At 37.1% G+C, this 26,997-nt stretch overlaps 1 protein-coding gene across 2 annotated transcripts in view; it reads left to right on the top strand.

The window, feature by feature from the left end:
• Window positions 1–26,997, top strand: part of WDR36 (WD repeat domain 36) — a 51,596-nt gene that overhangs the window by 8,595 nt on the left and 16,004 nt on the right. Inside the window, exons 2-13 of one of the 2 annotated variants that reach the window (XM_070742945.1) lie at window positions 4,677–4,892; window positions 8,469–8,496; window positions 9,205–9,305; window positions 11,718–11,835; window positions 11,918–12,050; window positions 14,168–14,222; window positions 16,108–16,240; window positions 17,347–17,522; window positions 20,513–20,633; window positions 23,456–23,521; window positions 24,190–24,273; window positions 26,579–26,733. In XM_070742945.1, the coding sequence (XP_070599046.1) occupies window positions 4,677–4,892; window positions 8,469–8,496; window positions 9,205–9,305; window positions 11,718–11,835; window positions 11,918–12,050; window positions 14,168–14,222; window positions 16,108–16,240; window positions 17,347–17,522; window positions 20,513–20,633; window positions 23,456–23,521; window positions 24,190–24,273; window positions 26,579–26,733 (1,386 nt within the window). The remainder of the gene's footprint in view (window positions 1–4,676; window positions 4,893–8,468; window positions 8,497–9,204; window positions 9,306–11,717; window positions 11,836–11,917; window positions 12,051–14,167; window positions 14,223–16,107; window positions 16,241–17,346; window positions 17,523–20,512; window positions 20,634–23,455; window positions 23,522–24,189; window positions 24,274–26,578; window positions 26,734–26,997) is intronic. The other variant, XM_070742944.1, reaches the window with a different exon arrangement.

Below are 26,997 nucleotides of genomic sequence, written 5' to 3'. Positions count from 1 at the left end.
GACCAAGAGGCTCTGTGCACAGTCGCTCAGGCCCTCATCACCTCCCGTCTTGATTATTGCAACTCCTCCCTGATGTCCATACTGCCCCCAGCCTGCTGGTTTCCCATAAGGCCACAAAGACCTGGCTATTCTGGCAGGCCTGGGGACCCTAAATCAACAACTAACTTGACCAGTTGTATGAATCTGTATGAATGGCAAGTACGCATATTGTTGTGTTGTTCTACTATGAGTTTTAATTAGGGTTTTAGAACTTAGATTGTATTTTTTACTTCTTTTTATTGTTGTTTGTAATTTATATTGTTGTAAACCACCCTGACTCCTTCAAGATTGGGCGGTATAGAAGTATGAATGAATGAATGAATGAATGAATGAATGAATGAATGAATGAATGAATGAATGTATTTATGTGCTGATGTTTACACTAATTCTAATCCAGCAGAACAAGAGAAATTAACTGTAACTTTTGTTTGTTTGTTTGAGGGAGGGTGTCTAATGCCAGAAATTATTTTGTTAGTTTGGTTATTTTTTTCTTTTACAATATCAGGTAGCTGCACTGACACCATTCATACATACATATATACACACACATACATAGATACATAATATAGAAAATACATCTTACCATTTACATAAAAAGTCAGACAGCATACATGTGAAAATTTATTACACATAATAAATATTCCAGGTTATTATCTATTACTTTTAAGATAGATCATAAAATCCAACCAAGAATGTTGTTCCTATTTCTGAAATCTCATTACTTAATATCTAGTTGTTTCCTAATGTGGCAATTGAAAAGGCTTATTAAGCTAGAAAAATTTGATTTTATCTTTTTTGATTGCCTGCTCTGTAGAATCACTTTTCTGTGAGATGGGCAACTATACAAATTATGAATAAGTAAATAAATAATGAATAAATAAGATTGAGTATCACCATGATGATGTTCAGATATTCGTGAACTGGAAGAACCATGTTAACAAGGTTAGCCAATGAATGGGCATAGCAACTAAGTCAATCATTGGGAGCTAACCACTTCTGAGTCTGTGCAGAGAATTGAAACTGAAATCTTAAGGTTGGCATGGCTCAGTCCGCCTGGCTGTCTCTACACTCTGTGCTTGTCTGCTGCTGAAATGAAACTGTACTCTGCTATCTGTAAATGCTTGAAGAAGAATCTATATTGGTATTGTAAAATTTACTTCATCAATATTCTTGTATATAAAGAAGTTAATGAATCCATCTGAATCAGTCATTTTTGTGTGCTTCAAATTATTGACTTTTCTGCAACAAACTTTAATAGGTTATGGGCCCAGAGCATAGTTCCCTCTAAGTTGAGCAGTGAGCAATCGCTCACTTAAAAATCATCATCAACTCAGAGTTTTCCAAACTTGTCCAGAAGCCGAGAGGGAAAGAGTGAGAGGGAAGGAGAGAGAGAGGAAGAGAGAGAAACAGATAGAAAAAAGAGAGGAAGGAAAAGAGAAAGAAAAAGAATGGGAGTAAGGAAGAGAGAAAGAAAATCAAAATCTAGTTTGAAACTAACTCAACTATTTAAGTGGCATTTTGATATTGATAGAGTTGCCCTATTAGGAGCTTACTGTTATAGACACACAGTACAGTATTTTATTTTGAAATTCTCTGAGGCAAAACAGGGTGGGTTTTTTGTTTGTTTGTTTGTTTGTTTGTTTGTTTATCTATCCTATCTATCTATCTATCTATCTATCTATCTATCTATCTATCTATCTATCTATTATTTCTGTGCCGCCCAGTCCCGAAGGGACTGCCGCTCAGACACTATACTTTTCCGCCCACCCCCCCAAAAAATTAGAGGGAACACTGGCCCAGAGCACACAGAAAAACTGCATTGTAAATTAAGCAGAAGAGAGTGCCTGCCTTTAGAAAGAAACAATGTAGAGATTGCAGGATGGCTGCTGTTGAATTTAAGGAAAGCTCTGTGCCTCGTTTTGGACAGAAGAACTATATAATCTGGGCTGAAAAGATGGAATGTTTCCTGAAAGCTAAGGAGCTGTGGTATATGGTAGTAAATCCACCCCAGGTTTTTGCAGCTGGAGATCAGAAAAAGCATGATGAAGCTATGGCTTATATCATCTTATATCATTTCATTTCAGCAGAGCAGACAAGCACCGAGAGTAGAGGGTGGAGAGTGCAGACCGACCCATGCCCAGCCTTAAGTTTTCAGTTTCAATTCTTTGCACTGACTCAGAAGTGGTTAGCTCCCATTGACTGACCTTGTTACTATGGCCTCTCCCAGTTCATGAATATCTTAACACCTGCTAGACACATGACTACAGAACTGTCCTTGGACAACGCTGCTTTCTCAGCTAAGAATGGAGATGGGCGTCATTACTTAGAGTCGGACACAACTAGCCGACCCGAGTCTACGGAGAGGGGCGGCATACAAATTTAATAAATAATAATAATTTAATAAGTAACTGGACAGTAAAAACCATTAGCATATTGATAGTACTGAATCCACACCCATCACATTGCTTTTCACAATCCCTTTTTGCATTGTAATATTTCTTACCCTCCAATGGTAGCAGAGTACAAATAAGTTTGACGTAAGGAAAAAAAGCACATGGGTGAATATATTTTAGTTCTGGCAAAAGAGCTGGTCACCATTTGGGACCTTCTCTAGCTCCCTAGCTCAACTCAAGCAAAATCAATGGGGAGGGCAGCAGGGAAAGTCACAGGTTGCTCTAATAAGTTCCTGCAGTCTTCCAGCATTCATGTCTCACTGTGCTACACACACACACACACACACACACACTCACACACATCCCCTTCTCTGCCTTGCACTGTACTATCCACTTGTCTTTCTGTGCTTATGCCCTGCAACACCATTTACACATTCTCGCATTTCTATATTTGCACCATGCCTCAACCTTCACTTCCTCTGGCCTCCAACTTGTGGGCTACTTGAACTAAGCCTCCTCTACTCTCCTGCAACCTACACCCCCCCCCCACACACACACACTCCTTACCTTGGTCTCCCACTGTTTTTTCTTAATGACCTTCACTTCTTGGAGTTACAATGGCAACTTGGACCTCCAGGATTGTGATTGCTAAGTGATGTAGTCATGTGACATCAGAGTTTATAATTGTATCACTTAACAACAATCCCAGTTGTCAATGATTCTGTTAAACATTTTGTGTATCAAAATTGAGTAGTACAAAGTGGGAACTGTATATTGCTTCATGCTTCTGTGTACTACATTAGAGAATAGTTCTACCTATAGATACAGTAATCTACTTAATGACAATTGGGACCAGCAATGGCATCAATAAGTGATGGAGTTGATGGAGAGAGGGATGTGCATAAGTACACCTGCGTGCCTATTGTCCCTGTCCTAAGTTTCTATCTATCTATCTATCTATCTATCTATCTATCTATCTATCTATCTATCTAAAAATCCAATTAATTTAACTAATTGTTCTAAAAATCGTAATAAATTTAAAAATCACTTATTCCCATTTGAACAATAGGCATATCTACACTCGTTGGCCAGGGGCTAGAGTCTAATGGCCCAAGCCTGGCGGCATAGATGAGTCTTCAGACTCTTACAGAAGGCGAAGAGGGTGGGAGCAGTACGAATCTCTGGGGGCAGCTGATTCCAGAGGACCAGGGCCTCCACAGAGAAGGCTCTTCTCCTGGGCCCCGCCAAGCGACATTGTCTAGTTGACGGGACCTGGAGAAGCCCAACTCTGTGGGTACGGGGTGGAGATGTATAGATACTAATATCATGTACACTGCTCAAAAAAATTTAAGGAACACTTAAACAACACAATATAACTCCAAGTAAATCAAACTTCTGTGAAATCAAACTGTCCACTTAAGAAGCAACACTGATTGACAATCAATTTCACATGCTGTTGTGCACATTCAACTTTGTACAAAGTATTAAATGAGAATATTTCATTCATTCAGATCTAGGATGTGTTATTTGAGTGTTCCCTTTATTTTTTTGAGCAGTATATATAGTGTTATTTCTTTGTATACTATCAATACAGTATGTACTTAACAAAAATAAATAAAAAGTGAGACATCGTACAATCACAATAGCCTCACTCTGGCTACAGTTAAGCGATACATTATTTGAGTACAACTTGGGATTTTATTGCTGATATATGAATACAGTACAGTACTTAAGACTGAATTTGGTGGAGTTCGTTTTCAGAAAATTCTTTAATGGAGGCTGCTATACAAACGTGTGAAATAATTGCAATTATTAGCAATTATTATTAGTATTCTGCGTTTGCTCATTAATCCGTAGACCTGGGTTGCACGTTTATTCGGAATACAAACCCCTTAAAGCAGAGGTCCCCAAACTTGGCAACTTTTAAGACTTGTGGACTTCAACTCCCAGAATTCTCCAGCCAGCATAGTTGAAGTTGAAGTCCACAAGTCTTAAAGTTGCCAAGTTTGGGGACCTCTGCCTTAAAGACTACATGAAAGGAGTGCGCCTACAAACCAGAAAGAAAGCAAACCTGCCCGCTCCCACCATTTGGAAGAGGCGGACTACACACCAAGCGGAACTAGGGTGACCCTGAACCAAATCAGCGAAGGAAGCCGAGCCGCTTTTGTGTACGGAATTAGCTGAGAACGCGCCGGAAGTAGCCGGGAGCATTTTCGGAAGTCCTATTTTTTATTTTTTTTAAAGAAAAACGCGGTTGGAGAGGTTTGTTGGATGGTGTTGGAGATGTTGGCTGCCGCTACCGTTGAGTCGGAGGAGGCCGGCAGAAGCAGCGGGCTCTTTGCCGGCTTCCGCGTGCTCGGCCTCCACTGCAACCACCTGCCCCACGTGCTGCGCTACCACCGGCGCCACCGCGAGTTCTACCTGGCCACCGCGGTGGGGAAGAGTTTCCACACTTACAACGTGAGTTGCTTTGGCTCCTGTGCGGAGATTCAGCCTTTCTATCTTCCACTCCACGCGCGTCTGGCTCCCCCACTTTTCCCCCTGCCATGTAATTTCCGACAGAAAAACAGCTGAGACTGCTTTCACCTCTCCCGGGGCTGAGATGATAAAACCCTTTAGTTAGTTAGTTAGTTAGTTAGTTAGTTAGTTAGTTAGTTAGTTAGTTAGTTAGTTAGTTAGTTAGTTAGTTAGTTAGTTAGTCCAATATACAATGAAGGTTATAGAGGTTATATTCGAGTAAAATATATTAGAGAAAGAATAGAAGTGAAAAATTAGGAATAGAATATATCAATTAAAGAATAGAAGGCTATTATGAGAGTAGTATAAGAGGATTAGAATAGAATAATAGTAGATATGATATAGGAGAGAAAATAGGACGGGACCGGGCTAGTGCACTTATGCACGTCCCTTTGATTGATTTGATTGATTGATTGATTTTGCCAATACACAATGAGGGTTTTAGTGGGTATACACATACGGTAGTAAAATACATAATGAAGGTTATAGAGGATATACTCATAGTAAAATATATCTAAGAAGAGAAGATATAGGAATAAAACATATCAATGAAAGAATAGAACACTTATGCACGCCCCTTACTGACCTCTTAGGAATCTCGAAAGGTCAACCGTGGATAATCTAAGGGTAAAATGTTGGGGGTTTGGGGATGACACTTTGGAGTAATGAGTTCCACACTTCGACAACTCGGTTACTGAAGTCATATTTTTTACAGTCAAGTTTGGAGCCGTTAATATTAAGTTTAAATCTGTTGTGTGCTCTTGTGTTGTTGTGGTTGAAGCTGAAGTATTCGCCGATAGGCAGGACGTTGCAGCATATGATCTTGTGGGCAATACTTAGATCATGTTTAAGGCATCTTAGTTCTAAGCTTTCTAGGCCCAGGATTGAAAGTCTAGTCTTGTAGGGTATTCATTCATTCCTTCTATGCGAAGAAGAAGCGTTCTTTTTCCCATAAGGGCACCCAAACTACTTTATCAGGCAATTCATTCCAGGGCAAAGGTTTAAGGTTTAATTGGATTTGTACGCAGATTTAACTGGCACTCTTTAATGTTGTAAGCATTTTCCTTTGCTGGAATCCAGGCTGAAGCTGGAGGGGCAACCAAATCAAGGCTCTTGATTGATTGATTGATTGATTGATTGATTGATTGATTGGATTTATAGGCCGCCCCTCTGAATTACCCTAAGCTTCGTTTAAAACGAAGTGTGATAAATCTGTTTCCTATGAGAATGTCTGGAGTAGGGAAAAAGTCTTTAGTGCGTGAACATTTTAATTTAATTTAATTGATTTATAAGCCAGCCCAACTCCTGCCCGACTTTGGGCGGCGTACAACATTTTAAAACAATATAGTAACAGTTTAAAATCCTAAAATAAATCTTTCATATCCATGGTATATCCTAAAATAAATCTTTCATATCCATGGTATAGCTCAAGGGTAGGCAAACTTGGGTCTTCTATGACTTGTGGACTTCAACTCCCAGAATTCCTGTGCTAGCATGATAGGCTCAGGAATTCTGGGAGTTGAAGTCCACAAGTCATAGAAGACCCAAGTTTGCCTACCCCTGGTATAGCTTATCAGCCCAGGCCTGCTGGCAAAGCCACATTTTCACTGCCTTTTGGAAGGCCAGGAGGGTGGGGAATGTGCAGATCTCCGAGGGCTGTTGGTTCCAGAGAGCCGGAGCCACCACAGAGAAGGCCCTCCCATGTGACCCCCCACACACACAAAACCTGACATTGTCTAGCCGACGGGGTCCTGAGGAGGCCAAGCCTGTGGGCCCTGATCCGTCACTGGGAGTTGTGTGGCAGAAGGCAGTCCCGTAAATAATCTGACCCTAAGCCATATAGGGTAGGGTTGACCACCGTCATGTCTTCTGGCTCTGCCCATTTATTTGTCTTGGAGGAACAGCTAGGCTTGTATATGTGTCATATAATATATGTGTGTTTTAGAGGTGGTGATTCTTGGAGAATTCTAAGCAACAACATTTCATTTTAATGTATGCCAACTAGTGTTACACTTAAAGTGATAATAAAGTTAGCCTATACTTTTATGGTTTTTTGTATAAAGCAAGAACCACTTCTGCATCTAAGAAAGAATGTGTAAACTGCCCTGACTCACCACAGATGACCCCACCTCGTGCATTTAGGTGTTCTGAGCCATGTGGGGTTGGTCAAGATGCTTTGATTAACAACCGTGCAGATGGTTAATAAATCTGGAGCCTGTATCAGGATACTGTATTCATTGTTTATTTATTATTGCTAGGCACAGTAAAAAATAAACCCATGGGAGTTTCTACTTCATTTCCTGGCTAACCAATCTACTGAAAGGCTCAGAGACCAACAGATCCTAGCAGTGGCTTATTTCCATGATACACATGAGGATAATATCCTGACTTCAACTTGCCAGGGCCCAAGTTTGTACCATAAAATGAGCAGACAATTGCGCCCAGTCCTTCATGGCACTGTACCCGCATAATATTCATCTGTGATTCCCATCCGCCCATTCCCATTTAACAAACCATGCAATTCTGCAATCAAGACTTCTGGGATTGCCATTGGTAACAAATAGGATCACAGAATATCACACTTTCTGGCTGCATCACTTAGTGACTAAAAATTCAGATCCAATTACAATTGTAACCCGAATTTCCTCATTTTAGAGATCTTTTGGCATGGTTTATATTCTCCAGAACCAGTATGATATACACTGCTCAAAAAAATAAAGGGAACACTTAAACAACAGAATATATGGTAAATCCAAGTAAATCAAACTTCTGTGAAATCAAACTATCCATTTAGGAAGCAACACTTGAGTGACAATCAATTTCACATGCTATTGTGCAAATAGAATAGTTGTGCTAATGAAATATTCAATGAATATTTCATTCATTCAGATCTAGGATGTGTTTATTTATTTATTTATTCAATTTTTATGCCCCCCTTCTCCTTAGACTCAGGGCGGCTTACAACATGTTAGCAATAGCACTTATTAACAGAGCCAGCCTATTGCCCCCACAATCCGGGTCCTCATTTTACCCGCCTCGCAAGGATGGAAGGCTGAGTCAACCTTGAGCCGGTGATGAGATTTGAACCGCTGACCTTCAGATCTACAGTCAGCTTCAGTGGCCTGCAGTACAGCACTCTACCTGCTGCGCCACCCGGCTCCCTATTTGAGTGTTATTTGAGTGTTCCCTTTATTATTATTTTTTTAGCAGTATACGTTTTTATAAATGCAAGCAATTACAATGAGTGTTAATGATATTCTGCAATTCCAAACTTTAATTAGGATTCCAAACAACAAAACAACTTCGTGTTTCTTGTCCTTGGATCAAAATGAATTTGAACAAAAAAAAATAGAATCAGTAAATAAATTGCATGAATTCATTTAGAGATGGCATATCAAATATTAAAACACAAATTGCAGTGTGATTTATTGCCAGTTCTCCACCCCAAATGGAGATACTTCAGTGTTGTTTTTATTCTTTCTATAGTTTTAAATTAAAGTATCTTTATTAATTTTTCAGGTGAAGAAGTTGGGGATAGTTGCTGTTAGTAAGTATAATATACAAATGTGCTTAAATGTACAGCTTTAAAACATTTTCTCTCTAAAAAGTGCAAGTTGCTTTTAATACTACTATTAGATTGAAAAACCTCCACAAACCGTTACACAGAAGAAATCTTTCTGTAATCTAATTTAGGAGAATTTGTATTTAGTGTATAAGACATCAACATTTCCACCCTCATTTTGAGGGCAAAAAGGTGCATCTTATACTTCAAAAAATACGATAGCTATCTTCATATATTTATATAACTTTTAAATCTCACAATCAGTTCATTTTCAATTGTGGTGTATTTTCTATTATTGGCAATGCCAGACTTTCTTGAAAAGTTAGACTGCTGCCTTAAAAATTAAGATGGAGTTAATGGCACTGAAGACAATGAACCAAGTCAATATGTGTTAGATATACTGTTGTTCCACAGACTTTAACAAAATTAGTAAATGGGGTGCTCCTTATCCAGATAACTAATGTAACCCTTAGTAATTAAACTGTCTTAATTCTATGTGTAGTTTTATATGCCAGTATGTATATATCTCTGTGTGTGTGTGTGTGTATGTATGTATGTATGTATGCCACAATAACAATGTCTACAGATTGAAATTTTGAGAAAATCTTAATTACATCATTAAGTGTTTCCTGGTAATACTGTATGTACTTGAAAACAAATTATTTGCTTTGGATTCTTCTATGATTCTTTTAGGCAATGCCTTGCCACAAAATATTACCTGTTTGGCAGCCGATCGAATGCTGGTCTTTGCATCATGTGGTGCTCTTTTGTATGCTTTTGCTCGCAACAAAGAGGTTTGTACTGCTGTCAAATAATATGCAGTGATTTGTTCCTTAAACTAAATCTAATGAGTCTAAAACCTCAATTTAGAGAAATTTTTATTTTATGAGATGTCAGCTGCAGTGAACAAAATGTGAGTCTAGATCAGTGATGGTGAACCTCTTTTGGTTCGCGTGCATGGGTGTGCTAGCATGTGTGCATGTGCCCACACCCCTTTCCAACCCCCCCCATGCATGCGCACGCACACAGCCTGCTGCCCCTGCGTATGTGCACAATCCCTCCCGTCCCCATGCATGCGCACAGGCCTCACTGAAATCTGAGACAGTGAAAAAATGGGCAAAGGGGCAAACCGGAAGTTTGGAAAAAGAGACTTCCGGTTTGCCCGTTGTGCTGTTTTTTGCACTCCGGAAAGTTTAGGGAAGCCTCCTGAAGTCTCGAACTGCAATAAACAGCTCAGCGGACAAACCGGTAATTCAGAAAATGTACTTTTGATTTGCTCATTGTGCTGGTTTTTTGCACTCTGAAACTTCCCTGAACCCTCTAGAGTGCAAAAAACAGCACAATGGGCAAACCGGAAGTGCGTTTTTCAAACTCCAGGGCTTTGCCCGGAGAGTGAACCGGCCTTCTCCAAGGCCGAAAATTAGCTAGCTAGTGCATGGATGCGCGCTGGAGCTGATGTAGGGCAATGTCTCACGTGCCCTCCGATATGGCTCTGTATGTCACCTGTGGCACATGTGCCATAGGTTCACCATCCCAGTCTAGATATTTTACCAAAAAATAGAATGAATTCATTATATCTGAAGTGATAGAAATCTTAAATGTATTTTATTTCATTTGCAAGCAGATGTAATTATATAAATGGTGTCATGCCATTTGCATCATTATATAAAAAAACATAAAAGCAGATTCAGTGGATATTCAGGAGTAATAGGAAAATGTGTCCCTCCCCAAATGATCTTTAATTTGAGAGTTTGCAATATTTATATTTAACATAGAGGTATTGAAAATATTTGAATTTATATTAATATGTGAAGAAATATACTGCAGGGTCAAATAAGGTACTTCAAAAAGGATGGAAGGCTGTTTATGCGCTATTAATTTGAGCTGAATTTATTTTAAAGTATAAGTAAATTCAGCTGAAATTAATAGCATATAATTAGTCCTCCATCCTTCTGAGGTGGGTAGAATGAGGACCAGGATTGTGGGGGCAATAGGCTGGCTCTGTTAAAAAGCGCTATTGCTAACATGTTGTAAGCCGCCCTGAGTCTAAGGAGAAGGGTGGCATTAAAAAAAATCAAATAAATAAATAAATATCTAAGAAAACTTCATTGAACTCTTGCTTTAAAACGATCAAATAGGCATTTAAACATTGTTTTTATGTCAAAGGTGATTTGAATATGTTAATAGAAATAACATAATTAATCCATTGAAGAACGATGTTTCCATGTAAGATTACAATATAATATTACACGTTGTGCCCCTTTGAAAAGAAAGGATGGAGGAAAGGTTCAAGAAAATTGTCAGCAATTTGGATAAGACAAATATTTATCAAAATATTTTGTACAAAAGAAGTAAGGATAGTACCAAACCCCCCCCCCCCGAGATTAGAAATGCCCCCACCCTTCCTGTCTTTCATAAACTACTTAAGACTCACTTATACCGCCAGGCATGGGGGAGTTGAGACACTTTCCCCCCAGGCTTTTTTATACTTTGTTTTATGTTTGGTATGAATGTTGCTGTTTGGTTTTTAAATAATGATAGGGTTTTATGTGTTTTTAATATTAGATTTGTTCCACTGTTATACTGTTTTTTATTGCTGTTGTGAGCCGCCCCGAGTCTTCGGAGAGGGGCGGCATACAAATCTAATAAATAAAATAAATAAATAAAATAAATAAATAAATAGATGCATATGAATAGAGTGGATATGTGATTAATTTAGGAGACTTAAGGACTAGCAATCAGATAAGTTTCACTGTGTTTGAAACTATTTCATTTTTTGTAGGGATTCACAACTATGCTTTCCTAGAAAAGGCATTCCTTTAAAAATACTATCCAAGTCTGATGGAGAGCTGAAGGATTTCAGTGGTCTCACATGAAGGCCAGAGCATCAGAAGAACATCTATTTTTTAAATGTTCAGTGTGATATCATAGAGATTTACAGCTAACAATTGAATAGAAGAATGCTGATTTGTCTCACTATATGACAATAGACTGCCAGCATAATCAAAGTGTGGTTTATTTTTGCTTAGGAAAGGAGTCTAAATTCATACTAGATTTATCTTTTGAACTCTGTAAAACTATTTAAATCAATAGAATTTAATTTTAATGTGAGATGTTTAATATATATATTTATATAATATATTTAACACATTCTTATTGTCCAAATAATCATTTTAGTGAAGTAACTGCAGTACTTTGAATTTTAGGTGGTTCACACTTACTCAGGTCACCGGACAGATATCCTTTTTATATTGCCATTTGGGGATCATGTTATCTCTGTAGATAATGAGAGCGTTCTTATTATTTGGGATGTGCAGTCAGAAGGTAAGATATAATAACTACTGGGGGAAAACTAAAAATGGATATTTGTAGTAGACATGGACTAATGCTGTTCTTTGTTCTGCAGAAGAATACTTGCAGCTGGATTTTGATAAGACTGTATTTAGGATTTCTGCAATCTTACACCCACATACTTACATGAATAAAATACTTCTTGGTAGTGAACAAGGACCTTTACAATTGTGGAATGTAAAATCCAAGTAAGAACTATTCTCTCTAGAGATTTAAATAATTTGTTAATACTCAGCTCTTACATTCTAAAATATGGAAATGAATCAGTACAGTGGTCTGGTGGAGTTAAGTGAAATTGAATAGTACTAGAAGCTAAACAAGATGATTCCTTACTATAACAAGGATGGGAGCATCTACTAGAAATTATAGGGGCATTGACAACCCCCCCCCCTAGAATTAAAAAACAAAATCCCCAGAGAAGGCTGCAGCAAATGCTTCCATGAAGCTATTGAAGAAACTAGGAATGTAGTTGCCAACACTCCTTCAATAAAATTTTAAAATGTCTTTATAAACAGAAGCTTAGAGGATATTTAATTTAAAAAAATCATACTAAAATGGTATAATATTCATACATTTTTATTTTGCTTCAGAGTAGCTGGGTTGTTTTCTTGATGTTATTTATCCTCTTATTTAGATAACAGAAAGACATAGTCTTGCAATTTATTTATTTATTTATTAGATTTGTTTGCCGCCCCTCTCCGTAGACTCGGGGCGGCTCACAGCAATAATAAACAATATATAACAAATCTAATAATTTAAGAGAAACACTAAAAACCCCATTATTAAAAGCAAACATACACACAAACATACCATACATAAACTGTATAGGCCCGGGGGAGATGTTTCAATTCCCCCATGCCTGACGGCAGAGGTGGGTTTTAAGGAGTTTACGAAAGGTGAGGAGGGTGGGGGCAGTTCTAATCTCTGTGGGGAGCTGGTTCCAGAGGGTCGGGGCCACCACAGAGAAGGCTATTCCCCTGGGTCCCGCCAAATGGCATTGTTTAGTTGATGGGACCCGGAGTTGCAGTTGCTGTAACAGATATATGGGATAAATATTTTTTCCTTAGCTCATCCTGAGAGAAGAGCTACCAGCTTTTCACCTTAAAAGGACACTTTCTTTGGAACTATTGGGATTTTTTTTAATTTCTTGCTCTCAGGCTCTAAGAAATGACAGGTAATTTCCCTCACTGCCACCTTTAAGCAACAAATATTTTGAAATAAATATCTTTAATCTTTAACTGGCTTCTAGCAACCCTTTTTTATCACAGGGCATCCTGGACAAGTGAAAATTAGATAGCTTGATTTTTTTTAAAAAAATGCATTATTTAAGCTTTTAGGAATATTTATTCATTAAATGTATATGTTGCCCATCTCAATATCAATCAACTCTTAATTTCTAATTTCCATCACAGAATTTATTGATGTTTCTTATTTTGTGCAGAATCAAGGGATAAAATGGGTATCAAGGTGAATGAAACCTATTTTAACCTTAAGCCCCATTCTCATCTCAGTCTGAAATCCCCTGACCACTTTGATAGTATTACAGGCCAGGCCCATTCAGATGCATATTTTTAAAGGGCAAACTCAACAATCAACCCTCTCATTTCAGTGGATTAAAGAAACATGTTTTTAAAAATATTTCCTATCCTGTCATGCAATATGTGGTATAATCTGTCTTTAATGTGACTGGTTAAAAAAAAATTCTAATTCTGTAAACAATTTACTTTTGTTTCTTCTATTTTTACATAACAATTGTTATTCTGAAATAGGTAGCTCACTTTCTTAAAAAAAATTAATACCAATTTTTTATTTCCCTTCTAAGTAAAGGTAAAACTTAGGTACTTTGGTAATCCCTAGATTGTTAAAAGTTTCAGGACTATCTTTTTTTCATTTTTGGTTAGTGTGCTTTCACAATAAACATTTTTTGATTTAACTAAAAAAAAAGAATAAAGTTGGCAACACTGCAAGGGAAATGGACCCAGCCTGAGTAATTTCCAAGATGCAATGATGAAATAATCTAAGAGAGGTTTTATGAGGAGTGGGAAAATGAAATTTGTTGAGAAGAGTAAAAATGCAATTCTTTGATTGTATGAACACACACCCCAGGAAATGTGTCTTGGTAGTAATTTAAATGGAAGGCAATTTCATTTCACATGATTAAATATTTGTGGGGTATAGATTGTATTACTTTTCATCCTCTGGTGTTTGTAAACTGAGTAAAAATATCCTTTACTTTAAATTAGTTTGGATAGGATTTTGAGTATTTTTGGTCATTGAGTAATTCTTAATCATTTCTGTTCTTCAGCAAACTTTTATATACATTTTCAGGATGGGGTGCAGGAGTGACAGTCCTTGAACAGGTAATTTATGAGTTATGGTCTTATAAGAATTATTTAACTGTTATGTTACATTCTGTTCATTGATAGTATTTTGGAATGCTTTAGAAACTGTTGGCTTGGTCAGCTCTATTCCACCAAGTCTTTCTCCAAATAACACACAAACATTTAAAAGCCTCAATTTTTCTGTATAATTTGCAGGGATGTCCATTACAACTGAATGTCAGTGAGAATTTACATGTACTTAATTTGTGTACATTTATTTTATGTGCGTAATTAATTGGTATAATGGATGTATTTTTATAATTTTTATAGCCTGACATAAATAATGTTAGTTGTCTTGGTGCTTTGAAAACATTGAGCCTTTCCTTTATTTTAGAAATGAACTCCAAATAAAAATGTGTTAATTTATAAAACTTATCAATAAAGAGGGGTCATAAATTCCAGGTATTACTACAGCCTCTGCAAAATTCTGACTGTTTGAAATAAATAAATTACAGCTTGTACGTGTACTTTAGTTTTGCAAAATTGTGACTCAGTTTACCCTCAAAAATAATAATTGAAGGGAATTTTGTTTTTAAATAAAAAGTGTATGCCAATGAAAATGTGTATAGTAAATTAAATCTATGTCAGAAATCTAATTTCTGAACATAAATTCAAGTATAATAACTTGAGGACAACTTGTATTTGAATAATAGGATTATAGGATTTGGAATGGCATTATTAAGTTGGTATCCAAAAATTAAATAAAATATTGTATTCATTATTATAATGTATAGACAATTAGCAGAAGTATTCTGTGAAACCTGATATTCTGATAATAAAACATTTATTTGGAAAATAAAGGTAGTTATTCCAAGTAGCATGCAGATAGGATTCCTGTGTAAAACTTTAGTTAATTGTAGTTAATTTTCTTTAACTTGGTGCCTCTATTTTTGCTTGGCAGTAGTTCTCATATAATTTCCTATGTATGTATCTATGTATTTATGTATGTATGTGAAACATAATCCAACATAAAAACACAAGACCACTTTTGGATCAGGTCATGGCCTATCTAGTCCAAATTGTCTGGCACATAGTGGCTTATTGTGTGCATTTTGAAAACTCACCTGTCCTGGCAAGAAATAACTCCTGCAGTTTTAACTTTCCAATGGCCAAACATTTGCTATGATTTAGTTGCTGTCAGTATTAGTAGCTGATGTTAGCTGACTTCTGTGTTGTTGTCTTTTAACCATCCAAAATGACTGTCATTACTGTATACAACACTGTTTCATATGCTTCTCTTAGCAATAGTAGATAAGTTTCTTCTTGATAGTTTACATAAGACTTGTTTTATGATAGGATTTCTTTAGAACTAAACCTCATTCTATTTTTTGTAAACATTTATGTACATGAGCATGTTTATTTAAAAAAAAAACCATAGAGCAATATAGCCATAGAATAGAATAGCCATAGAAAAGACTGGAGAAGTCAACAGGTCTAGGAAAGAATTCTACTAGAATCATACTTCCTGGAGACCGCTTCTGAACGTCTTGCTTGAAGTGGAAAAGAATGAAACTTTGATTAGCGGTTTTAACAAGTAGATTGATAGGTATTTACAGAAATGGCTGGTTCATATTATTATGAAAAAGCAAAAAATTGTGATTTGACACTAGTGCCTTATTTTACTGTAACAGAGTACAGTATGACGGAAGTCAATACTTTTTTTTCTTTTTTTAATCTTTCCTCATTTCTCTTCCCCACTTTTCCTCCCCACTGTTTTTCTATTTACTTTTGTATTTTATAACATTTTGTAACTCAATAAAAATGTTAAATTGGAATCATACTTCCAATGCTTTCAACACGGTATTTATATAATAACTGTATTTCAAAATAAAAAATGTCTTACGCATTCTAATTTTCTTTGCAGGCACCAGCAGTGGATGTCATTGCAATTGGGCTTGTGACTGGGCATATAATAGTGCATAATATTAAGTTTGATGAAACACTGATGAAATTCCAACAGGATTGGGGGCCCATAACTGCAATATCATTTCGTATAGGTAAATTTCAGGCTTTATTAAATAATAATAAGAGGAATTGCAAAAAGTTCAAGGAATGTCTCCCATGTTATGAATTAAAAACACAAACCGAAGACATTATTATTATTATTATTATTATTATTATTATTATTTATTATTATTATTATTATTATTATTAATTAGATTTGTATGCCGCCCCTCTCCGAAGACTCAGGGTGGCTCACAACAGCAACAAAAACAATATAACAGTGGAACAAATCTAATATTAAAGACATATAAAACCCTATCATTATTTTAAAAAACCAAACAGCAACATTCATACCAAACATAAAACAAAGTATAAAAAAGCCTGGGGAAAAGGTGTCTCAACTCCCCCATGCCTGGTGGTATAAGGGCTTTAAAGGTCATGACCAACACTTTCATGTTTGTTTGCTAGCGTAATAACTCTTATGCTTCTAATTTTCCTCTTTTTTGTTGTTGGCTTTGTATGCTCACTTTGACTCCTGCAAGAAATAGTCCCTGCAGGTTTTTATCAGATTTCTTAGGCTTGAGAGAAAATAGCTGGCTCAAGATCATTTAGTTGGCTTCATGCCTAAAGTAGGATTAGAACCCACAGCCTTCCTGTTTCAAACCCTGGGCCTTAACCATTATATCAAACTGACTCTCAGCCCTAGAGTACTGTAATTTTGTGAATTTTAATATACAGTAGTCCCTCGCTATACCGCGCTTCACCTACTGCGGCTTCACTTCATCGCGGGTTTCTGAGGAAGTCGATCGGCAGATTTAAACAGCCCACCGAACTCGAGCGGCAGGTTTAAAAAAAAAAATCTAAAATTGTAAATACTGTATTTAAATACTGTATCTAAAATAAATACTGTGTGGGAAGGGTTTATAAACACTTAAAACAATGAAAACTTATCAAAAAATTACAATATAAATACTTAAATAAGTACTATTAGTCAATAAATTCCCCATCGCGGATTTCACCTATCGCGGCCAGGTCTGGAACGTAACACCAGCGATAGGTGAGGGACTACTGTAACTGTTTAAAACATGTTTTAAAGCTCCTTGACTTTCTTCTCCAATGTTTCCTCACCCATACACACACACCTTTTTCCCCCCCTCAGATGGGCATACAGTTCTGGCTGCTGGAAGTCCTGTTGGGCATATTGGGTTATGGGACCTGGAGGAAAAGAAGCTCCTGGGCCAGATGCGAGATGCGCATTCTACAGCAATTGCGGGTATGTCATTCGTCCAAGGAGAGCCACTTCTCATTACTAATGGTGCAGATAATGCCATAAGGGTAAGTTGTGTTGGTTTACATAATCTTTCTCCCCAAAGGTTTATGCATTTAATCTAGAATTAATGTTTATTTTGTTCTTGGAAACAAACATGTTTTATATTTTTCAGTTACGTAACACTGTCTCCAGAATAGGAGCATTGTTTAAAAGCTATTTAAAATGCTAATAATTATGATGACGGTGATGGGCTTCTTTGTCAATAATTTTTGCAGTTGAATCTTGTGAACTGAGAAATAGGTGAAATTATGTAAAGCATTAAATGAACTAAAAGCAGACCATACTGATTGCTAGTGTATTGGACACTGCTCAAGACACATTAAATTATATAAGTTGCCTCTACTCACAGAAATGAAAATTTGATCAGGGACCCTATTCAGATTCTCAAAAGGTTACCTGTTTCCCTTCTGCCTGAATCTTTTATTAGGAATTCTCAGCTTTGCATGATTTCTTTTATTAATAATATGAGAAATCACCAAAAGCAAAACATATTTGCTTTTGTACGAAAATTATGAAGGTTTTTTTTAACCTTTTGAGGTTTATAAACGAACAGGTGCAGGGATTTTGTGTATGCATCCTTTATGTTTTATTTGAAAGAAGGAAACTACCAATAGATAATTTTTAGTGACAGATTTGGAAGAAATTTCCAAGCTTGGATATTTTGAGAAGATAAATCTCTCAGATAGAGGAAAGGTCTCTAAAAGAATTTTTAAAAGTTGTAGCTGTCCCTGCACTTTTGTGGGCATGCTATGTACAGATTATTCTCATTTTATGGCCAATGACCTTATGAAACCCCCCCCCCCAGGTATTTACAAGCCAGTTCTGAAGTTTCAACAGCCCTCCCCCATCAAATGACATAATTTTAAACACTCCACAACTAGCCCCCATTTACAGCCATTTTTAATGTCCTATGGTCATATGACCATGATTTAAGTCCTGGCCCAAAACCAGCTTTTACTTCCAGCTTTCAGCAAAATGCCACAGTGAACATACATTTGCTTAACAACCACCGCATAAAAGGTTGCAAAAATCAGATCGTCACCCAGGTGACCCTCCTTACAAACATCCCAACATATGACTGTAATGGGCAGATTCTATCATGCTTGACGCTATCAAGTCAAGCATGACCTGTACAAATAATTCCACAGAAGTGCTAAGGGAATCACAGAATTTTAAAGGATTATGTGCACAGCAGGCTTCAAAATTGGGTGGCAAGATTTGCTGTTCTTCCTTTTTCCTCAAGTGTGTTTAATTAGTATATAAAAACAACATCCAGCATGGAATGAAAGGCATCGCAATTATGTACTGCATGGAACCTCCGCGATCTAAGGCAATTGCAGTGGTAAAGTTAGCTATCATTACCAACTATACTCCTTGATTTCCTGAAGCTGTGAGCCTGCTGACTATAAATTGCAAACAGGCATTATCTTTGTCAGTAAAGTATACCTTGTATTCAGTTGTGCCAGATTGCCAGAATGATAAACAGTCTTTACACTGCATATAATACTCCACTGCTTATCGTGTCAGACAATCTGAAAGACATTTCTCTGTGAAGTATTGTGATTTTATTTCTAAGTAGCAAACAGTCTAAATGAAAAACCACAATCTAAAGCTTTAACTTATTTCCAGTAGCGAGCTTGGGGTGGGATTAATTTTTGAAAGCAGAAGATTACCTGCATCTGAATTGGCCCCTGAATAAAACAAAATAAAACCTCATAAAATTTAAGGTTCACAATGTTCCCAAGTTGATTCAAATGCCTTTACGTTTTGCAATGTAATGGAATGTTTGGGAGACAAGGGGGGGAGAGCTCCAGGAAACAATTCAGACAATTGAGGCAGGAGCATGCAATGAATTAAGGATCGGAGGGAGGACCTGCCTTAATTGTTTGAGTGGTTAAAAGTGGCAGCAGACAGTTTGTGCCTTCAGACTCACAAGATACTGTTAATGTAACCTTAAAATAAAGTAGACTTAGCTCTTTTAGGCATGATTTATGTCTGGTTTACCTGAGAAAACTACATGCAATAAGGTGTTTGTGTATATACATGCACACAGAATTACACATCAGAATTTCTTTTCAGGCTTTAAATACTAAACCAGGCAGCCTAGTATAGTTGACTCATTAAAAGTCCTATTCTGTCAAATTTTATATAATTTCATTATTCCTCCTGAAGTTATGCAAGATACAGTGTTCCCTCGATTTTCATGGGGGATGCGTTCTGAGGCCGCCCGTGAAAGTTGAATTTCCGCGAAATAGAGATGCGGAAGTAAATACACTATTTTTGGCTATGAACAGTATCACAAGCCTTCCCTTAACACTTTAAACCCCTAAATTGCAATTTCCCATTCCCTTAGCAACCATTTAGATCATTACTCACCATGTTTCTTTATTAAAGTTTATTAAAAAAATATTTATTAAAAGTGGACAAAAGTTTGGTGATGATATATGACGTTATCGGGCAAGAAAAACCCTGGTATAGGGGGGGAAACCGCAAAGTATTTTTTAAATAATATTTTTGAAAAACCGTGTTATAGACTTTTCGCGAAGTTCGAACCCGCGAAAATCAAGGGAACACTGTACTAGTATTCTCACACAAAATCTAGAAGATTTTAACTTTTTTCCCCTTCAGTGCCCTATTTTTTTAAAAAATGGGATGTTAGAGATGCCGTCAAAGTTACACAACAGTGCAACCCCTTGCATAAGTTATATCCAGTTAATGTTCATATTGGCTAATGGCTTATTTCAATTAAAACATTGAAAAAGGTTAATTCTTTTTGTATAAATAGATTGAATGTAATGTTATTTTTTTATCCAAATAACAAGAAAAATTGTTCATCCCAAAAGAAATCTCATATATAAAATTCATTAGTACTTTATAATGATTTTAACATTATGGAGACCTGATGTTATACTTTGCATAGGAAAGCTTTTATTTTAGTTTGTTGCTTACTGTTTGTTTGTTTGTTTGTTTGTTTGTTTGTTTGTTTGTTTAATAGATATGGATCTTTGATGGCCCTGGAGGAAGTGGTAGACTGCTAAGATGTCGAATGGGACATAGTGCACCTCCAACAAAAATCCGACACCATGGGCAAAATGGGCAGCAGATTCTTAGTGCTAGTAAGAGTTCCATTTTCTGTTGAAGTAACTATACTGTACTGTATTTTTCAGAGTATAAGACAAACTTTTTTCCTTCCTAAAAGAGGCTGAAAATTTGGGTGCCTCTTATACTTTGAATGTAGCCCTGCCTACCCACCAGCCCCTAACTTTCGGTTTCACACGTCCTCTTCCTGGCTGCAGAGATTTGCCACCAACAATGGCTTGCGTTTTTGAGCATTTTCAACTTCCAAACGCTTGATACGCAGTGCCCAAAATTGCTACTCTGAACAGCTCCTGCCTTCTCTTACCCTGTCCATGTTTGCCTGCTTTAGTCACTGGAGCTGCCTCTGTACTTTTGAAGCTGTTTTTCAACCCCAACTTCAGCTAAGTGAACTTCCATGTTTTGCCTGCTTTTTTAATTGCTGCTCCCTCCAACAATCAATTGTGCTTTAGAAGTACAGCCCCAACTTTAAAACCAGCAAGCAAACTAATGTGCTGAAGCTGACCAAGCTAAGGACTAGCCAGGTGTATACCTGGTAGACAGAATTCCCCCCCTCCCTATTTTCGTCCCCCCCCCCCAACTAAGATGCTTCTTATACTCTGAAAATATCTAGTCCTTGCTTAATTAATATTTGGCAACCATTGAAAGTTATGATGATTCTGAGCAAATGATCCAGATAGTCCATGACTTAGAACTCACAATTGAGCCCAAAATTTATGTTTGTTTGTTTATTGGATTTATATGCTGCCCCTCTCCGAGGACTCGGGGCAGCTTACAACATATAAAGAAATGATATAGCATCCTAAATCCAATTAATTTAAATTAATAATCTAAAAAAATCTAAAACCAATTAAAACTCTCATTCCCATTCAGTCAACTAGCTCATAATACATTCATCAGCCAGGAGTGTCTAATAACCCCAAGCTTGGCGGCATAAATGAGTCTTCAGATTCTTACGGAAGGTGAGGGTGAGGATAGTATGAATCTCTGGGGGCAGCTGATTCCAGAGGGCCGGGCCCCCCACAGAGAAGGCTCTTTCCCTAAGTCCCGCCAAACGACATTGTCTAGTTGACAGAACCTGGAGAAGGCCGACTCTGTGGGACCCAACCAGTCGTTGGGACTCATGCGGCAGAAGGCACAAGTATTCTGGTCCAATGCAATGTAGGGCCTTATAGGTCATAACCAACACTTTGAATTGTGTCTGGAAACCAATTGACAGCCAGTGCAGTCCGCAAAGTGTTAAGTTAGTAACACAGTTGTTAAGTGAAGCTGGCTTCCCCATTAACTTTGCTGGTCAGAAGGTCACAAAATATGATCACAGGACCCTAGGACACTACAACACTGTTCATAAATATGAACCAGTTGCCAAGCCTCCAGATTTTGAACATGTGACCATGAAGATGCTGCAACAATGTAAGTGAAAAATTGTCGTAAGTAAATTTTTTCAGCGCTGCTATAACTTCAAATGGTCACTAAACAATTGGTTGTAAGTTGAAGACTGTCTGATTTCAAGGACTACAACCAGGGTCATTGCAGTTCCCCCATGATCATGCAGTCAAAATTCATGGACTTAGCAGCCCCCTACATTTATGACCACAGCATGCGCTTCAATCCCACCCCCATCTTTTCCCTTTTGGATACTGACCACTCAAATGCTCTAGTTGCCAGCCGCACCTGCAGCCCCTCCACTATCTCAATTACCTTCACTGTCTTCCTCCTTCAGCTGTTGATGAAGCACACCCAGACCTACCTTTTCAGGAGGCAACTGCTGGCTGGAACTGCCTTAATTGCAGGAGGAAGAAGATAGCAAAGGCAGCTCAAAATGGTGGATAGTAAGGTAGCAAGGGCATTAGAATGCTGGGGATCCAAAAAGGCAGAGATGGACATGGACGATAGGCAGATGGGTCAAGTCATGAAATGCAAGAGGTCCTCTCTCAACAACAGTGCAGTCCTAACCTAATACCTGCAACCAAGACTTCTAGAACTGCTTTCGCAATTTACTCAACACCCACCTGTATCGCCAGGCATGGGAGAACTAAGACATCTCCCCCAGGCTTTTTATATTTCATGTTTGGTATGTATGTGCTGTATGGTATGTGCTGTATAGCCGCCCCGAGTTTTCGGAGAGGGGCGGCATATACTGTAAATCCAATAAATTGAATTGAATTGAATTGAATGGTTTTTAATTGTTGGGGTTTTTATATATTTTTTATTATTAGATTTGTCCCATTGTTACACTGTTTCTTATTACTGTTGTGAGCCGCCCCGAGTCTTCGGAGAGGGGCGGCATACAAATCTAATAAATAATAATAATAATAATAATAATAATAATAATAATAATAATAATAATAATAATATCGCTAACCTGCTTCACTTAGCAACAGAGCTTCTGGACCCAGTTAGGGTTCTTAAGCAAGGACTACCTGTAACAGTGTTATTGATAAAGTGGCATGATTTTGCCGTTATATGGTATGTTTACTATATCAAGTGTCCCGTATTAAAAGTTTAGTTTTAAACGAGTTTGCTAAATTTGTTTTCACTGTGCCTCTGATGCAAGTTCAGCTTGAGTGTACGGTATCTTGACATTTTCATTCTTTCAACACTTTTTAAAAGTAATAAGCATTTTGGAATCGATTCTCCTGGAATATTTGGTTTTGTAAATTTCCTAACATAGCTTTGAAGTAACTGTAAAAGGTATTGGGTAACCAAGCATATTTGTACTTGTAAATGCCAAATTTTATTTAATGGCTTACATAAAGGCTTGCATGTCATAGATGAATGAAAATGCGTAAAATAAACATTTACCCAGGAAATACTTTCATTCTCTTATATTTTACTATAGGTCAAGATGGTACTTTACAATCATTTTCCACAGTGCACGACAGGTTCAATAAAAGTTTAGGACGTGGTGAGTGTCACAGTAAAAACAAAATACAGTACAGAAAAGGTTTGTTAGTTCAGGTGAAGTGGTAAATATGAAAAAAATAACCTTGCCACCCTCACACATCATGACTGCAGAACCAACAGAGAAATAAGATTAGCTTGGATAGGAGAACTTTTTAATTAAAAGCATGTCTTCTTTGTATTTGAAAATATTCATTTTTATCTGCATCATCTGTTCTAATAGAAAATAAATGGAATTGGATTATTTTCTAGGAGGAACTTGCAATTTTCATTGATTTGAGGACCTCAGTAGTTGGGGGGTTTTGTCTTTTTTTCCTTTGCATTATTTTGCATGCCGCATTGCAAAATAGGCAAGACTATGGCCAAGTAGTTTTTGTTTATTTCTTAGGTGCAGTTAAGTGTTTTAGGTTTGAATTTATTATGTTAAGTTTTTGTAATACTCATATCACCCAATTTGCCCATTCAATTTCTTAAAAAAGAAACAAAAATGTAAAGAAAAAACCCAAATTATAGCTGTATCCTTAAGCAGCTTTGAGGCCTATGGGTAGGAAGCTAGGCCACACCTTTTATATCTCTTTTGAACACATAGCAATCAGAAGTCTTCCATAGATATGAATATTCAAACTTTCTATTACATTGCATACATAGCTGTTTCGTTTATCATGTTTCAAGGTTCGATAAATAAGAAGAAATCAAAACGGAAAGGACTTCGTAATGACACAATGGCACTTCCTCCTATTACAACATTTGCAGCAGGTATGCTTAATTTGAATGAATAAAATTATACCCATCACATCAAATACTTTTTAAAAAATTCATAAGAATTTTATAAATATTCTTCATGATTAGAATTGCTAGCACTGTTTTACCTAGTTGAACTAAGGTAATTTATGTTTTTCACTACCAATAATGAGAGTAGTTTGGCACAGTGGTTAAGGCATCGGGCTGCAACCCAGAAGATTTTGAATTCTAGCCCCACTTGAAACCAAAGCCAGCCTAGTAACCTTGGCTAGTCACTTTTTCTCAGCTCTAGAAAAGAGGCAATAAGAAAACAATTTTTCCCCAAGAAAATTACAGAGACTTGTCCAAGAAGTCGCTAAGAATTGGATGTAATTGAATGGAAGAAAAAAAAATCCAACAATGGTATAGAAAATTGAAATTCTCACGCTTCTTATTCTTGAATACGATTTGTCCTCCCTGTTGATCCAACCTATAGCATTCTCATTGTGTTGGAAAGCATCATTTTGTAGATCACTTAATCCACACCTGCACAAAATATGGCTCATGTGCCGCACACAGTCCATGGATCATCCTTCTACAGGCCAACTATGTTTTTAAAATAATTCCAGCTCTGCCCCGAAAGTCACACTGAGCGCCTCCAAGCTGCACTGCTCCACCGACTCTTAATAGCTGCTTGGTACACCATATATTCTTTTGCAGCCTGGTGTGATTTTTAATTTATCAGTGTAGTTATTTTCCCTTTACAGTATATGTTGTGTCCGTAGGAACCCAACATCACAGCATTTCTAACAGATGGCTGCTCAGCCTCTATTTAAACACTTTTAGCAAATGAAACACCATCACTTCCAAGGCAATCTGTTCCATTGGTGAAAAACCTAACCATTAAGGGTGGGGTTTTTTTAACCATATATCTGTTCTAAATCTATTTTCTTGAAATTTAAACCTTTTCTTGACTACTATTTTGGAACTACTGCCGTGTTATCTTTCTGAAATCCCTCTAAGCACTTGAAGACAACAGTTGTGACTCCTTACAGTCTTGTCTTTTCGCTAAACATATCCAACACTTCCAACCAATCTACAAGTTTTGCTTTTGTTATCATCCTGCTTTGGATAGGCTATCGTTTGTCAGATGTCAAATGCATGCCCAGAATTGGACACAGTATTCTAAATTTGAGAATCTAGAACAGAGAACTGCAGTTTATCCTGATTTGGCATTGTATTTCTGTTGTTGCATTTAGATGTTTTCCCCCTTTCAACTGCCTACTGCTGTTGGTTCAACTTGCATTTCATCAAGTTACCCGGATCATTTTGAAATGTAATGCAGTATGTGATTTCCATCCCCCGAATCCTATGCTCACCCCTCACATGTTTTTTTCTTTATCCAGAGTTTTCATTCATAGCATTTTGAAGTTGGAAAGAATCAGTCATAAGCCATAGCAAAGATATATGAGGCCTTAATCAGGTGGTGCAGTGGTTAGAATGCAGCATTGCAGGCTAACTCTAACTCTAGCCACTACTTGACAGGGCTCAAAGTTGACTCAGCCTTCCACCCTTTCAAGATTGATAAAACATGGATCCAAATTGTTGGAGTCAGCATGCTGACACTGTAAACTGCCCAGAGAGTGCTGTAAAGCACCATGGGGCCATATATAAGTGCCCTTGCTGTAGGTACTGTATTAATCCTGACAAAAACATATGTTTGAGATTCCCTCAAGGAATAATGTCTACCTGAAGGAAAGCTACTGGTTTTCCTCTAGATGTTGACCTCTAAAGAGAAAAGCAGTAAGAAAACACTTCACTGGCTTACTTCAGTTGTTTAAGACATTATGTTGTTTGATATGTAAGACAATTATATAGTAAATGCTATTTTCGCTATAAGGATAAATGCTTTGAAATGATCTTCACAGGCCCCAGACTGAGTATTACTGAAAATCCATGAGTAGTTCCCAAATAGCACTACATGCAAATAGAATTTCAAGTATTTCTGAGCTACAAGGAAGAGGGGAAAATTTCAAAAGAAAGAACTGAGATTTTTGTCAACTCTTGTCTATTTCACTTAAAATATAAAATTTGAAGAAGGGTATCTAAACTTTAACATACAAGTAATTGGTGAGAATGCTGCATAAAGCTTCCGACTCAGCAGTGTGTTTATTCTAGATTAATATATTTGTTACTCTTGCTTTACTATCACAAGAAAAGTGTGCTTGAACATATGAAACATGCTATAAGTAAATGTACTATAACAATTTCAAGTGCATCATTTGGAATGTGACATACTGTAGTCCAATTGGTTTAACATTTGTATTACATTGCATTGCAGAGGTGGCCCGTCAAAATGACTGGGATGGTATCATTGCTTGCCATCAGAGTTATTTAAATTGTACGACTTGGAATTATCAGAAATCTTCAATGGGACTACATAAACTGAAACCAAAAGACGTCAGCGTAAATAAATCTCTCGGTATATATGCAACAGTAAGTTTTTCCCCCTTAAATTATTGGAGGCAATTCTTAAATTCATGTAAAGCTGAAATCTATTATAGTATAGCTCTTCAGCTTACTTTCTATTTAAATTACGCATTGTTACCTTGATTTTCCAAAGCTTATTTATATGAACATCTAAACCAGTGGTTCCCAACCTTTTTTTGGCCGTGCCCCACCTAAATAGCTCTAAAATCCTGAGGCCTCCCCCCCCCCCAAAAAAAATGACATATAATTCTTATTATTCAAAAAGTGAAC

This window comes from Erythrolamprus reginae, chromosome 2 (assembly GCF_031021105.1).
Source record: "Erythrolamprus reginae isolate rEryReg1 chromosome 2, rEryReg1.hap1, whole genome shotgun sequence".
Classification (NCBI taxonomy): domain Eukaryota; kingdom Metazoa; phylum Chordata; class Lepidosauria; order Squamata; family Dipsadidae; genus Erythrolamprus; species Erythrolamprus reginae.
This window is presented reverse-complemented; position numbering and strand designations above follow the sequence as displayed.